General features: G+C 34.4%; 2 protein-coding genes across 4 annotated transcripts in view; both read right to left on the minus strand.

The window, feature by feature from the left end:
* Positions 1 to 2,119, minus strand: part of LOC108735546 — a 22,820-nt gene extending 20,701 nt beyond the window's left edge. The window contains exons 1-5 of the mRNA XM_018467546.2: positions 2,011 to 2,119; positions 1,811 to 1,948; positions 1,313 to 1,465; positions 931 to 1,258; positions 684 to 865 (exon numbers count right to left, since the gene is read on the minus strand). Coding sequence (XP_018323048.2) covers positions 684 to 865; positions 931 to 1,258; positions 1,313 to 1,465; positions 1,811 to 1,948; positions 2,011 to 2,073 — 864 coding nt within the window. The 5' untranslated portion in view covers positions 2,074 to 2,119. The remainder of the gene's footprint in view (positions 1 to 683; positions 866 to 930; positions 1,259 to 1,312; positions 1,466 to 1,810; positions 1,949 to 2,010) is intronic.
* Positions 2,120 to 8,999: 6,880 nt separating this feature from the next.
* LOC108735548 (venom carboxylesterase-6-like) lies at positions 9,000 to 14,913 on the minus strand. Of its 3 annotated transcripts, none has more exons than XM_025976721.1 (10): positions 14,805 to 14,913; positions 14,595 to 14,732; positions 13,611 to 13,763; positions 13,080 to 13,407; positions 12,816 to 12,997; positions 12,680 to 12,751; positions 9,855 to 9,930; positions 9,645 to 9,799; positions 9,458 to 9,587; positions 9,000 to 9,295 (listed from the first exon to the last, which is right to left on the minus strand). In XM_025976721.1, exons 1-10 carry the CDS (start codon positions 14,874 to 14,876, stop codon positions 9,048 to 9,050), a joined length of 1,554 nt encoding a protein of 517 aa, XP_025832506.1. In that variant the 5' UTR covers positions 14,877 to 14,913; the 3' UTR covers positions 9,000 to 9,047. The 3 variants fall into 3 exon arrangements, with proteins under 3 accessions (XP_025832506.1, XP_025832502.1, XP_018323051.1); XM_018467549.1 differs by lacking the exons at positions 9,000 to 9,295; positions 9,458 to 9,587; positions 9,645 to 9,799; positions 9,855 to 9,930 and adding exons at positions 11,089 to 11,355; positions 11,607 to 11,724; positions 12,185 to 12,314; positions 12,397 to 12,551 and having other exon boundaries at positions 12,604 to 12,751; XM_025976717.1 differs by lacking the exons at positions 9,645 to 9,799; positions 9,855 to 9,930 and adding an exon at positions 12,397 to 12,551 and having other exon boundaries at positions 9,006 to 9,295; positions 12,604 to 12,751.
* Positions 14,914 to 15,330: the final 417 nt, after the last annotated feature.

A 15,330-nucleotide genomic window follows, 5' to 3' on the forward strand; every position in this document is an offset into this window, starting at 1 on the left:
GGCGGAAGGCCCTCTTCAGCCTGCTTTCAGGAATCGTGGGAATGGGTGGGTGGTGGTTCGGGTGAGAAAGATGAGACGGACGAAATGAAGACAGAAGAGAATGAAAGATTATCTGTGGAATATTACTGCCTCAACATTTGCCTAGATGATCCAAGGAAACCACAGAAAAACTTGGACCAAGGCAGACGGACCTGGAATCGAACCGACGTCCTCCCGAATTCTAAGCAATGGTCTAAATCTCTAGGTCATGCCGCTCGGTCTGTTTTTACACTCATTATCACAAAAAGGGAAAATAAGCAATGAATCTGAATCTTTAATTTTAATTTGCTATATTTATGTATGCACATATAATCATGACAAGACCCTTAAGGATGTCGACTTGTCGAACTGAACCTTGGAAACAGAAACAGGTATTAAGAGGAGTACATTAGATAGATCTAGATTAGATTACTGTTAACAAATAATTACGATTGTGGAATGTTCTAGTTTATGCGAAGATTAGCTTAGGATAGGAAAGAGTGGATGTGCGTGTCCACTCAGTCTTAGGACTGATGACCTTATGATGACAGGAAATTAAGTAATAATGATTACAGTGGCATAGAAGTGCATAATTTATGTTTCTAAAAGTTTTATAATTTGTCCAAATAACTGAACGTTTTGGACTATATTGAATTGAAACTTACCGATGAATTACTTATAAGACTGACGTAGTCTACTTTTTGTAATTCTTGCACTATTTCTTGTGTATCAGTGGAAAGAATACCTAATGCGTTAGCCAATTGCAAAGTTAATTCTGAGGGGTCCCTCTGAAACCCCCATTCATTAAGAGTACTTCCACTTTGGACTATTGCTTGTGAATAAAGCCCTAAAGATCATTTACAGATACGAATAACCTTTTTTTTGTCCTTTTCATATGTAGGTGTAACTTACCTGCACTTCTTGGCGACACCAGCTGGTACTCGATGCTGGCCCCTCCAGCACTTTGTCCAAAAATGGTAATTTTATTTGAGTTTCCACCAAAATACCCGATATTGTCTTTAACCCATTGAAGCGCTAAATTTTGGTCTTTAAGTCCTGCGTTTCCCCAAGCATTCTGGTCTTGAGTACTGAGGAAGCCGAGAACTCCCAGGCGATATGCAAGTACAACCATTATCACTGGCTTTTCTAGAAGGAACGACGGGTTTGTGAAAGGTCTACCCCTTACAAAAGCGCCGCCATGAAACCAAACCATTACTGGTAACGATAAATCTTTATTGTCCTGTAATTTGTTGTCGTTAGACAGAATCTAAACTTAATATGTTACTCTAATAACTTCTTCTGTGTAAGGTATGTAGACGTTTAGATATAAACAATCTTCTTTTCCAACTATAGGACTTGTAGAACGACTGTTTTGATGAGCTGCGCATGCGTCTTTGAAACGTTTGGTTTGCTTTATGCCTTTCCATGGTTGCGCTGGCCGAGGATCCTAAAATATATATTTTAATTTATAGTTTCTAAACCAACATTAATACAAAATAAATTACCCTTATAAACAGGGGCGCAACAACGTTACAGTTTGACTGGGTGCTCCCATAATAATACTATAAATATTTATATACTGCAGGTGTGTATAAACTGAAAAGATCGAGTTCGGCTGCTCATTTATGAGCTTGAACTATTTGAACCGAACTTTCGAGTTGGGTTATTATCTGAATCGACTGGAATTGACTGGGTGCCCGACCCAATCGAGTGGGTGTTCAGGCACCCGTGGACCCCCTCTTGTTGCGCCCCTGCTTATAAGTATACCTATTATAAATTAGCTGGGACTTACTTGAAATCTTAGTGCCCCTATTGGGGGCTCTGCAAAAGGAATTCCTTTGAATGCGTAATAGTACCCATTTGAGATCGATGAACTTTGTTGTTTATAACCTTCAACGTAGCCATTTTTCGTCAAAACGGTTAGATTATACTAAACATAAAACACTTAGGAATGTAAGAATTAATAAATAAACTGGATATAATGCGTCTTACCCCTGAACTTTGCCTTACGAAAAATATGAAAATGCAAAGATAGTGCAAAACGTTTAAAGACATTTTAAGTAAACTTGTTCTTTAACCATTTATTCAACGAGAATAAGAGCGTGTAAGGCTTTTATATCATTTATCAGATCTGATATCAATGTCTATTTGCAATTCTGAATAATCAGATCTTCAACTAATGTCAAATAAAGTTCAAGTTCAATAGTACAATTTCGTAAGTATGTCATGCGATTTTCTCTCATATTGTAAACCGATTTCAATGGTTCTTTTTTATTGAATAGACCATATGTCCTATTTAAAATACTCTAAGGGTGGATGTTTAGGGGTAGAAACGAATATCTTTAGTAACGGGCAGCATTGACTGTACATTACATAACATTAATTTTCTAAATTTATTTTTCATCGGTTTCATTTATTTACTACAGTAGCTAATTCTTATAATGAAATTGACGTTGAATACAGTAGGTTATTTATAGATTTTCTTCGAAAATTAAAACCAAACACCTTTTTAAGAAATGTATAAATATTACTCATCGTTATCTTTACAACAATATCATTTTGTTATTGATTGGTAAAGAAGTGATAACGGAAGAAAAACACTTATTTAAAAACAATATATATATATANCATATCTAAAAACAATATATATATATATATATAGCAAGGCATCACATTAACGATTGTTTTATTTTCGTATTATCTTTGTAGCATCATTCAAGGTTTTTATCAATTTGGTGAGATGTGGACATCCTCAAATAAGTACTTGTTTATCTGATTTAGGATAATTAAGAAAACTCTTAAAACTTTGCCGATGTATAAATTAAATCAGTGATATACGCTGATTGATTGCAATTGAAAAAAATTGCAAATTTAGGTCTACCTCTACTCCTCTTAGCTCCTGTTTCTGGTTCTAATATGCCTCTAACGTGCCCTTGATGCCTGAGAAGCTGTCCTATCAGCCTAATTCGTTTATTTCTTATTTACCTCCATAGCGCCCTCTTTTCTCCTACTCATTCTAATACATCCCCATTTCTAACTTTCTCTATCCACGCTATCCATTATCGATGAAATTATTAAACACGACACAATATGAAAAATAATTCTAAAATTGTTTCAAGCAATTCTACCAATATTTGGTAAATGAANAAAACATAACCTATACACCTGTATACTATACGCAAGTAGATACAGATCAAATTATAATTGGATGGATATTAGCTCCCACCGGCGTAACAATAGGGTGGCAGAATAGACAAATTAATTTTTTCCCACCATAACCTACGTCAATAGTGGAACAAAATTAAATGAAATTTCACATTAGCTTGATATCAATCCCTAGTAAATGTCAAAATGGTTCATATATAAATAGTACTAGCTTTTCCCGGCGGCTTCGCTCGCAGAAACTAATATTGCTTCTCCATAAAACCTTTTAGCTCCCAATTCACCCTTTCAACGTTTTAATTTTATGTAATGTTGTCATCTTAGATTTCAAATACAAATGCAGCAACAACATTTCATCCTTAAGGGTTGATTTTTAAAAATTGCCGAGACACGTATTTGCTTAATTTCAACAATGAGCAACTTTCGAGTAAATCCGAGTACAAATAAAATATACCCCATGGAAACGTTGCAACCTCTTTTTGTTTGATTAATAATACTAAATAGCATATATACCAAGTTTCAACTAAATTCAACCACAAATAAAGTATGTCCCAAACAAAAATTGCAACACCTTTTTACCCCCCCCCACTCCCCCCCGTTGGAGGTTGAATTTTTTAAAATCTCGAAATGGTCTTTCAGAAATTACATTAGAGACCATTAATACCAAGTTTCAAGTGAATCTGACCACAAATAATATATTTTCCATTTAAACATTGCAACTCCTCTTCACCACTCCTACCCCCCCAATAAAGATTGAATTTTTTAAACAGTATCAAGTAAATTGGACTAAAAACAAATATGCAATCTTTGCAAACCCCTTTCAACTTACTAAAGTGGTAGAATTTTGTAAAATGTTGAAATAGGTATGTATGTCACTAATTTTATATGAAAAAGCATTAATACTAAGTTTCAGATAAATCTGACTATAAATAAAACACCATACTTAACCATAGACAATATTACGTTTAGCTGTCAGTTGCGTTTTGTCATTCTATGTCAGTTGCGTTTTCTTATACCACCTTTTTTTCACGGAAACGGGATAAAAAGTATCCTATGTCCTTCTCCTGGCTCTAAACTACCTCCCTGCCAATTTTCAGCTAAATCGGTTCAGCCGTTCTTGAGTTATAAGTGAAGTAACTAACACGACTTTCTTTTATATACGAGGGTGGATTGATAAGTTTCCGGCCTAACCAAGAGATGACGCCACTAGGCCTACCTTGAGGTGACATTCTATAGTACCATCCTTGGATAGCTTGTAGCTATAGTTTCAGCCCGATCTCCTTGCTAGTGTAGGTTTGACAGCACGCTGAACAAGACGCCTCTGTGGTTTTCGTAAAAATGGAAAAGCAGGAAAATCGTGCTGTCATCAAATACTTTTATTTGAAGGGGTTAACGCCGAAGGAAATTAAAAAAGAGATGGACTCAACACTGGGGACATCCTCCCCGTCATATTCAACCGTTAAGCAGTGGGTTTCCGAGTTTAAAAAGGGTCGTGTGAGCACCTCTGATGGGCCTCGCTCAGGACGCCCCGTTGAGGTCACAACTCCAGATATGATCGAAAAAATTCATCAAATAGTGCTGGGAGACCGCAGATTGAAAGTGCGTGAGATAGCTGAGACCTGTAAGATGTCATATGAACGTGTGCAACATATTTTGCACCAACATTTGCATATGGAAAAGCTCTGTGCAAGATGGGTGCCGCGTTTGCTAACAGTCGACCAAAAATTGATTCGAAAAAACATTTCTACCGCAAATTTGTCATTGTATAAGCGTAATCCAAGCGAATTTTTGCGTCGATTCGTAACCGTTGACGAAACGTGGGTCCACCACTACACTCCTGAAACCAAAGAACAGTCTAAACAGTGGATTGGACCAGGGGAACCAACTCCAAAGAAGGCAAAAACAATTTTTTCGGCGAACAAGGTTATGGCTACTGTTTTTTGGGATGCAAGAGGTATTATATACATTGATTACCTTGCAAAGGGTAATACTATCACTGGTCAATACTACGCAGACTTATTGCAACGTTTGAGCCACGAGGTGAAAATTAAACGACCTCATCTGGCGAAGAAAAAAATCTTGTTTCATCACGATAACGCACCAGCGCACACGTCAATCGTTGCGACGGCTAAAATCAACGATCTAAAGTTTGAATTGATGCCGCACCCTCCTTACTCTCCAGACCTAGCCCCGAGTGACTATTTTCTGTTCCCTAATCTCAAAAAATGGCTTGGCGGTAAGAGATTTGCGGACAATGAAGAAGTAATCGAAGCTGTAAATGGTTATTTTGAGGAGCTTGACGAATCAGTCTATAGAGATGGCATTAATAGACTGGAACACCGCTATGAGAAATGTATCAGCCTTGGAGGAGATTATGTTGAGAAATAAAAAAAAAAAATTTTTAAAAACCTTGTTTTTCTTGGTCAGGCCGGAAACTTATCAATCCACCCTCGTATATAGATTTATATAGTTACTTTAGTTCGACATATTTGTGACCTAATAGGTACGGTTTGTCTTGTTGCTGTTGTCACCTCTCATAGCTTAGTGGTCAGGGCGTTGGTGCGTAAAGTCAGAGGTCCAGGGTTCGATTCCCGATTAGGAGTAACAACAGCAGCAAATTTTTCCCTCATTAATTTGAGGTAGTTTATAGTGGGAAAAAATTAAATGAAATCTCACATTAATTCCTTTAAAGTAGTAAAATCTAATCATTTACTGCGTACTTCGAATTCCTAAATCGACCAAGTACTCTTAAGAAACACATACCCGTATATTACAAAGTTAGTCCACAACGTTATCAAACGATTCTTCATTAGAATATCAGCTGCATTATTTAATTTATTGTTCCATAAATAAATACCATCTTCGCCATGTCCAGCTCCACCTAATACAAAAAGTTTCGTTATTCTTTTCACAGGTTTGCGTTTCTTTAAATAATAGAAAGCTTTAAAAGGTAAAGGACAAACATCTACGAAGTATCGAACCATTAAATTAATTTTCAAAAAACAGGAAATAGAAATAGTAAACATCTGCAACACTCCCACTGCATTTCATCTAAATAGGTATCTTAGTTACGTCATCTAAGAATAGTTGTACCTAATCGAATAGAAAGAATCAAAAACCTTCTCCACCGAGCAATTACTTTTCAATAAACCTTAATACTTATAATGATAATACTTTAATATACAAGTAACAAACCGTTGATTCCTTTGGTGTAGTTCTCCTTTGTAACATAAGAGAATCTGTAGAAATACACCGGTTGTGTTGTCTTCACCAAGTCTCCAACAACCTTTCGAATACCTCTTGCAAAATAATGTTGTGTCATAAACTGAAATCAAATTTATACTGTTAGGGTAAAAGCCGTTGAATTGAAATTAAAAAATCATAGGTAGGTAGTAATTTTTTATAATTTAAATAGACTCACGTTTAGGGATCTCGTTAAGTCATCGTACACCCTGTCTGGGAAATAAAAGTCAGAAATCTTTTCCACTAGTTCGTCAGCCACTGAAGAGTTTAAGTCAACATTCAGCCCGGCGGGAATGAGATTTTTAGGATTTGTAGCGAACTGCCTGTATCTACCTGATTATTGTTGATAACTGTTTTCAATGTTTCAACAGATAATGTTTCAAATGTTTACCTTTAGCATAAGCACCATCTTCCGAAGTGTAGCCTATTATAACAGGAACCTTATTAAAATCACCGTTAGTCCAGATTTCATACGTGCTACGATCTATAAAAGCTCCTGGATGATCAACTTCAACGGATGGCAAAAAACGATCAACTTTCTAGAAGAGCATTTACATAATTTTATGACCAGTTTGTGTTTTTCTATTATTATTATTAAGTATTACCAGAGAAGCATTGACTAGAACTTCATAATCTATTTTTTGAAGTTCTCGAACTACTTCAGCAGTATTATTTGATTCAATATTGAACAGTCTTGCGAATTGAAATGTTAATTCTTTTGGATTCTTCGTAAATCCCCATTCATTCAGAGTATTACCACTTTGAGAAATAGCTTGAGCAAAAAGCCCTTAAATAAAAAAAAGCAAATAAATAACATTTGTGTCAAGATTTGTAGAGAATACTCAGGTCAGTCAGTTTGTGTCATACCTTCGCTTCTTGGTGAAGCTAATTGATAGCTTATACTGGCTCCTCCAGCACTTTGTCCAAAGATAGTGATTTTGTTTGGATCCCCTCCAAAATTCCGGATATTATTTTTAATCCATTGCAATGCGAGATTTTGGTCTTTAAGACCAGCATTTCCCCACGCGTTTTCATCTTCACTATTCAGGAAACCAAGGACTCCCAGGCGGTAAGCAATAACAACTACTATCACTGGCTTTTCCAGAAGATTTGATGGATTCGCAAAAGGTTTACCGCGAACAAATGCACCACCATGGATCCAAACCATTACAGGGAGAGACAGGTCTTCGTTGTTCTTAGAATTTTTAGATAAATTTTTAGTTCTGCACAATTTAGTAAGTATAGTGTATTCTAGAAATATTTCAAGCAGTTCTATTAATATTTAAACATTGTCAACATCTAAACAAGAGTATCTATTAAAACATTTTAATTTGTTTACTTTCTCATAACGTATCTTTAAGTGTGCAAGTGTTAGGGGTTTGTGCAACACAAAAATTTTTGTTATTTATTTACCTCATTGGTTTGGGTAATATACACATTTAGGTTTAGGCAGTTTTCACTTCCAATTAAAGGACTTCCGGCAGTTCCACTTTCGGGGGCTGCGCATGAATCAGGATTAGATTTGACCACTTTAACCCCATCCCAAGGCTCAGCTGGTTGCGGATCCTAGATTGAATTTGGGAATGGGAAATAGTACAGTGTGTATTTTCAAAGTAGTTTATCTTAATCAGAAAGGATATTATTCTCTTATTGTTATCACTATTATTACATATACAATATTATTGTCGCATTTCTAACAACGCATATCATTTATTGATAAGGAACTTAAGAAAGATCTGAATTAAATATCTAAGTGCTTGATTGATTGATAATAAGCCAGGAATTTTTTAATTTTTTTAAGAACTGCTATCTTTGATATGACATCGAGTGGTTTGTCTAATTTCAAACACACGCTAAAAAACCGCGTTTACCTGGAAATTTATATTAATTTTAGATAAATAAAACTGGCAACTGTAAATTTTCGCAATCTATTTTTAACCCGTGATATAATTGTTGATCAAGTGGAGTGTAAGCGCGAAACAATTGTCGTGGGCTCAATTGTCTATGTTTTTAAATCAACATTATTACAAGTAATTATAAACCAGTAGCATACTTGTTATATGAATTCTAAATAGCTTATCAGTATATGTTATGATAATTGATACAAAATTTACAAAATCAGGGTTTCTGTATTAACTATAATTTATTCTGTAGAATATATAGCATCACTTTGTTGAAATTCATTATGAAAAACTGTCGCCTCGGAATTTTCCTGTAGTTTATAGGAGAATTTTAAGATATCATGTACTAAGGTCAATAGAAAAGTCCCCGGCCTGACACATAGATGGCGGCACCAGAACTAAATCCATATGATTTTCAGTTAGTCCTAACCTTCAAAAGACGCGCCTATAAATTTGACGGCTGTCGGATCATTAGTTTGTGAATTATAGCATTTTTAGTGAAGCAACTTTTGTTATTGTGAAAAAAATGGATAAAAAGGAATTTCGCGTGTTGATAAAATATTGCTTTTTGAAGGGAAAAAATACAGTNCAAATTTGACAATCTATGCAGTCGAGTAGTATACACTGGTACAATGTCAATAAAAATTGAACAAATAAAGTCCAGCCAGGTCAGTTTTATGTTTAAGAAGACAAATTGTAATTGGACTGACAAAAAGGTGTGTTTCAAACACTTTGCAGTAAACAATTGTAAATGCAATTTCTCAAAAATGCATAAGAATGAGTCATGGTGTTAAATAGGGCAGTGAAAGTGAAGACTTCGACTTCCCAACTTGACCCAGTCATAGATACATACCCGTAAATTGCAAAATTAGTCCACAACGTTATCAGACGACTCCTCGTTAGCTTATCGGCTTCAGTATTTAATGTAGTATTCCATAAATAAATACCATCTTCGTCATGTCCAGCTCCGCCTACAAGAAATTTCATCATTACCTTCACATATGTCTCAAAATCAGGCTCACATACAAGATTGCAATTTAAAGAAATACAGATAGATAACTATTTAAGTCTAACAAAAATTTTTTATTAAAACAAAAAATTAATATCGCATTAGTCTAATTGTAGTAACAAACCGTTAATTCCTTTGGTGTAATTCTCCTTTGTAGCATATGAGAACATGTAAAAATATACTGGCTGGGTTGTTTTCACCAAGTCTGCAACTATTTTTCGTATCCCTCTTGCAAAATAATGTTGAGTCATAAACTTAAATCAAAATTCTGATGTTAGAATCAAAAAGCCTTAATTATTTTGTAATATTACGTTTAGGGAACTCGTTAAATTATCGTACACCCTGTCTGGAAAATAAAAGTCAGAAATCTTTTCCACTAGTTCGTCAGCCACTGAAGAATTTAGGTCAACATTCAGTCCAGCGGGAATGACATTTTTAGGATTCGTAGCGAACTGCCTGTATCTACCTGAATATCAAAACTGATTTCAACTTTACAATGGATAATGTTGTGAAATGTTTACCTCTGGCATAAGCACCATCTTCCGAAGTGTAGCCTATTATAACAGGAACCTTATTAAAATCACCGTTAGTCCAGATTTCATAAGTGAATAAAAAAAACGAATTTTGCAAAAAAAATGTGTTTTACTATTTTTGGCCGGGGACTTTTCAATTGACCTGTTACTAACCAAACTGCCATAGTTACCTGAAATCTAAGGTTGCCTACAGGTGGCTTTCCGTACGGAATTCCCTTGAATCCATAGAAAACCAAATTAGGATTTGAAGAACTCTTCCAGGTGTAGCCCCTCACATATCCGCTTTGTGTTCGAACTGTCAAATTGTACTGCAATGTTGGAGATATCGCTTAATACAAAATTTTACTCCTCAATGGTAAAACTTGTATAAGAAAACTTACTCCAAACGTATCGTTAATACAAATTAACAGAAAGGTAAATAATGTCACTCCGGATGAAAAGTATGACGCCATTTTCACGTTCTTGTATTTAATTTATAAAAATTAATTAGATGTGCTTTTATAGTCTTTATCTAATCGGATCCGTTGGTTGGTAATTATTTTTTTGTCAATGTCCAAAGTGACAAATCGAGTGTTAAAATTAGATTGTGTATCTTATAAGGATGCCATTCAACAATACAAAAGATAAAATATTTTACAAATTTTAATAACTCATAATTCTGCTTTTTCAAATCTAAAAGATATTTTAAAACATTTTTAGATCTCCTCTAATTTCTGACCAGCTTTACTCTAAAAGTCTCATCATTAATATTTCTAGACACCCTGTATCAAACAAAATCATATTGCGAAAAATATATGTACATGTAAAATAAAAATATAAATTAGTTACGTGTAATATTGTTACAAAAAATACCAGCTACAGTTAATAAAGACTTTATTAAGCTGTTTAAAACATTTGTGATTTGAAACGCTAATGAAACTGTTTTTTTTTTCAATCTTGGCGATTTTTACAGTCTCCTCTAATATTACTACATTATTCTGTAACCATCTGACTATAAAACGTTTAATTAAAAAATCGAATCGTATATAGACCTCCCTTAGATATGCAGGATGTTGTTCTTTACAATAATTTTTTGTATTGTAGTTAATATTAACACATATCAATCATCAACAATCAGCATATAAACGTTTTTTAGAAAATATATCTCCATTTTTCTGCACATTGTCTACGAAATTTTTCACATTGCAAAAGTATGATTATTAAAAGAAAAAACTCAGTCTCGTCCTCCTTTCTGATATTATTTATTCTATTTCAGTTTATTATCATATTTTTTCTATATTAGCTATTATCTTATGGTTAGTATGTGTAAATTGTTGATGTTGAATACTGCTGAAATATTTCCTTCCAAAATAAGAAATCTTCCTGGGCTGGATTTGTACCAGGCACCAACTGTTTTCCAATTTCCAAATATCGAACGTCATCACCGACACCTCTTGCGTCTGGCCAGGTTATGTTCTCGAGAAGAGGTTCCGGAACTGGAGTAGGATTTCTACAAATATGGGATATTCATACAAGTACAGTTTTTTTTACAAAGCCACCAAGAATAGAATAAGTAATGTACACCTAGGTCAGTTGAGGAAGGCGAAGTCTGCAATAGATTATAACTGATGGACTGACAAAAAGGTTACCTTATCAGCATGTTAAAAAAAAATTAGTAAAAGTGTTAAATAGACAGCAATCAAGTCTAATAATTTACTGTGTACCTCGCCTACCCAAATTGACCCAACTACAGACTCATACCCGTAAATTACAAAGTTGGTCCACAACGTTATCAGACGATTTCTCATAAGGATATCAGCGTTCGTATTTAATTTACTGTTCCATATGTAAATATTATCTTCGCCATGTCCAGCTCCACCTACAGCAAGTTTCATTATTTTTTCGCATTTTGTTGAACAATTGAAAACTTTAAAATGATTTTTTGAAGTGAAACTTCTTTACGCACGGTGGGGTAAGTTCGTTTCATGCGAGTTCCTATGTAACGAAATCATACAACGGATATCCCCCCTCTACTCGGCCAAGTAGTCGAGTTCGTAGTGGGGATCGCTTGAGCCGTGAGCGCGCTTCAATGCTACGTTCGTTACAGGCAACTCCGGCATGTACAGTGTAAAATTTAAATTCATATTGTACAAATAAAACCATTAAACCAATTCCTTAACTGCTATCTCGGTATGTCTGTGTGTTTGAAGAAGTTTCACTTCAGTAGCGTGTTGTATAATTACACGTTTTCGATGATCATTATATTATATACATTATATTTAATAGACAGGAAATTATTTCTTAAAACACCTTATATGTATAATGTACTAGTAACAAACCGTTAACGCCTTTGGTGTAGTTCTCCGTTGTAACATACGAGAATCTGTAGAAATACACTGGCTGTGTTGTCTTCACCAGGTCTCCAACAACCTTTCGAATACCTCTTGCAAAATAATGTTGAGTCATAAACTAAAATTATAAGTCCGATGTTAGAATTAATGTTTTAGACTGAGATTAAAAAATTATTATTGCTTATGGTATTTTTTCTTACGTTTAGGGATCTCGTTAAGTTATCATATACTCTATCCGGGAAATAAAAGTCAGAAATCTTTTGCACTAGTTCATCAGCTATTGGAGAGTCTAAGTCGACATTCAGTCCAGCGGGAATGACATTTTTAGAATTTGTAGCGTACTGCCTGTATCTACCTGATTCATATTTGTTTTCAATGTTTTAATAAATAACGCTTCAAATGTTTACCTTTAGCATAAGCGCCATCTTCCGATGTGTAGCCTATTATCACAGGAACCTTATTAAAATCACCGTTAGTCCAGATTTCATAAGTGCTACGATCTATAAAAGCTCCTGGATGATCAACTTCAACGGATGGCAAAAAACGATCAACTTGCTAGAAAGGCATTTACATAATTTCATGATCGGTTTGTTTCTTCCTCTATAATATTAAGTATTACCAGAGAGGTATCGACTAGAACTTCATAATCTATTTTTTGAAGTTCTCGAACTACTTCAGCAGTATTATTTGATTCAATATTGAACAGTCTTGCGAATTGAAATAATATTTTTTTTGGATTTTTCGTAAATCCCCATTCATTCAGAGTATTACCACTTTGAGAAATTGCTTGAGCAAAAAGCCCTTAAATAAAAAAAAAAGCAAATAAATAACATTTGTGTCAAGATTTGTGTAGAATACTCAGCTCAGTCAGCTTGTGTCATACCTTCGCTTCTTGGCGAAGCTAATTGATAGCTTATACTGGCTCCTCCAGCACTTTGTCCAAAGATAGTGATTTTGTTTGGATCCCCTCCGAAATTCCGAATGTTATTTTTAATCCATTGCAGTGCGAGATTTTGGTCTTTAAGACCAGCATTTCCCCACGCGTTTTCATCTTCAGTATTTAGGAAACCAAGGACTCCTAAGCGGTAAGCAATGACAACTACAATCACTGGCTTTTCCAGAAGATTTGATGGATTCGCATAAGGTGTACCACGAACAAATGCACCACCATGGATCCAAACCATTACAGGGAGAGACAAGTCTTCGTTGTTCTTAGAATTTTTAAATATATTTTTAGTTGTTTAGTTAATTTAATATATATAAAAAAGAAAACAATATGGCCGACTATCTTCTAAAGAAAACTAACTTTAATTTGTTTTTTTTATGTGTTAATAATTTTTCTTCGCTTGGCATTGTAGGGAACTGATTGCTCTTAATTTTTATGTTTTATAAATGGTTTTTGTTGTTTATGTACCTCATCTGTTCGCGTTACATATACACTTAAGTATAGGCAGTTTTCACTTCCAATTACAGGACTTCCAGCAGATCCACTTTGGTGGGCTGCACACGAATCGGGATTGGAGTTGACCAATTTAATCCCATCCCAAGGCTCAGCTGGTTGAGGATCCTAGATTGGATTTCGAAATGGTAAGTAATGCAGTAAGCATTTTTAATATCAATAACAACTGTCGTGTGTTCAAAATACTTTGATATTGTCTATTTTATTGTAGTATGCTTGTCATAAATTCTCAATAGCTTATCTATAGAAAGATTTTCTAATAAATGATACATTATTTATACAATAAAATCAAGGTTTCTTCATTAATTGCAATTTTACCATACAGTATCCACAAGGGCCTTTAGAATACAAACCTTGTTTAATGTTGAAGAATATGAATCAAGTTTGACTGAACTCTAATATAATTTCGTTCTTTAAATTTATAAAATATTTTTACAAAAGGGTAAACCAAAGTGTATAAAGTTATTTATGAATAATTGATAGGAATTGCCAGAGTTAATTCGCGATTTAAATGTTATCAAGAGTAGCTCCATTCAAGCAAGGTGACTAATATCGAGTGACAGTATATGTAGTATACGTTATACACTATGTCTGATCAGTATTCCGAAATATGTTTGAAAGATAACAACTGGGGGCAGTATATGGTGCATCTCGTGATAGCACCGCAACGTAGGGTATGTAAAAGAAATTCACAGTTTGACAGCCGCTCATACCTATCCGCGACCTTGGCAACAGCTGGTACACAAGCAGGCCAATTCAACGTGTAACTATTATTAGAAGTAGTTACTATTCGATTGGCAAAGTTTCTGCTATTGCCACAAAATACAAAATAAGTTGAGTGTCAGAAAATCGAACAAAAAACAATGTAATTGCACACAGAATATGCGGACATGCAATAAGAATCATTACCGGAGTAGTATGCAAAGCTGCCATAGTTACCTGAAATCTAAGATTTCCTACTGGTGGCTTTCCGTAGGGGATTCCCTTGAATCCGTAGAAAACAAAATTAAGATTTGAATTACTTCTCCACCTATAGCCTCTAACATATCCGCCTTCTGTCAGAACTGTTAAATTGTACTGTAATGTAGGAGATATTTGTTAATATAAAATTGTACTTCTCAGTGTAAAAATAAATATAAAGAAACTTACTCCACATGATTCGTTAATACAAATTAACAAAATGACAAACAATGTCACCCTGGATGACACGTATGACGCCATTTTCACGTTCTTGCACTTAAATTGTAGAAATTATTAAGAAGTGCTTTTATAGTCTTTATCTAATCGGCTGTGACAGTTGTTTGTTATTTTCTTTTTCGTAAATGTCCAAAATGACAAATTGGTTGTTAAAATTAGATTGTATATCTTATAAGCATCTTTTTAAAAAGCTTTCTTTTAAATTAGTTAATTATGTCAGCAACTTTTCAGTTAATAACTATCAAACCATGTCGATGGAAAAAATAAAATCTTTTCGCCTATTTTTAAGTTTCCTCAAAACTAAAAAGAACTTAAAACATTGATATCTTTACATACGACTACACCTACAGTTAAAGTTTCATTATTACTAGTTTTGGACACAGTATCAAATACAAAGAAAATGCCAAAAACATGAAAATTTAAATTAGTTGTGAGCTCCTTTAACCATAAATAACTTCATGTAATAAGTCAGCCTATT

The sequence above is a fragment of the Agrilus planipennis genome, unplaced genomic scaffold (assembly GCF_000699045.2).
Source record: "Agrilus planipennis isolate EAB-ADULT unplaced genomic scaffold, Apla_2.0 scaffold107, whole genome shotgun sequence".
NCBI classification, from domain to species: Eukaryota; Metazoa; Arthropoda; class Insecta; order Coleoptera; family Buprestidae; genus Agrilus; species Agrilus planipennis.

What these genes read in the sequence shown, in the direction of transcription:
- LOC108735548 (XM_018467549.1), bottom strand. Translation starts at nt 14,876, where the DNA reads ATGGCGTCATACGTGTCATCCAGGGTGACATTGTTTGTCATTTTGTTA. An exon ending in ATGTAACGCGAACAGATGAG is followed by an intron (nt 13,408 to 13,610) that starts GTACATAAACAA and finishes AAAAATTCTAAG; the next exon opens with AACAACGAAGACTTGTCTCT. An exon ending in CTACACCAAAGGCGTTAACG is followed by an intron (nt 11,725 to 12,184) that starts GTTTGTTACTAG and finishes AACTTGCTGTAG; the next exon opens with GTGGAGCTGGACATGGCGAA.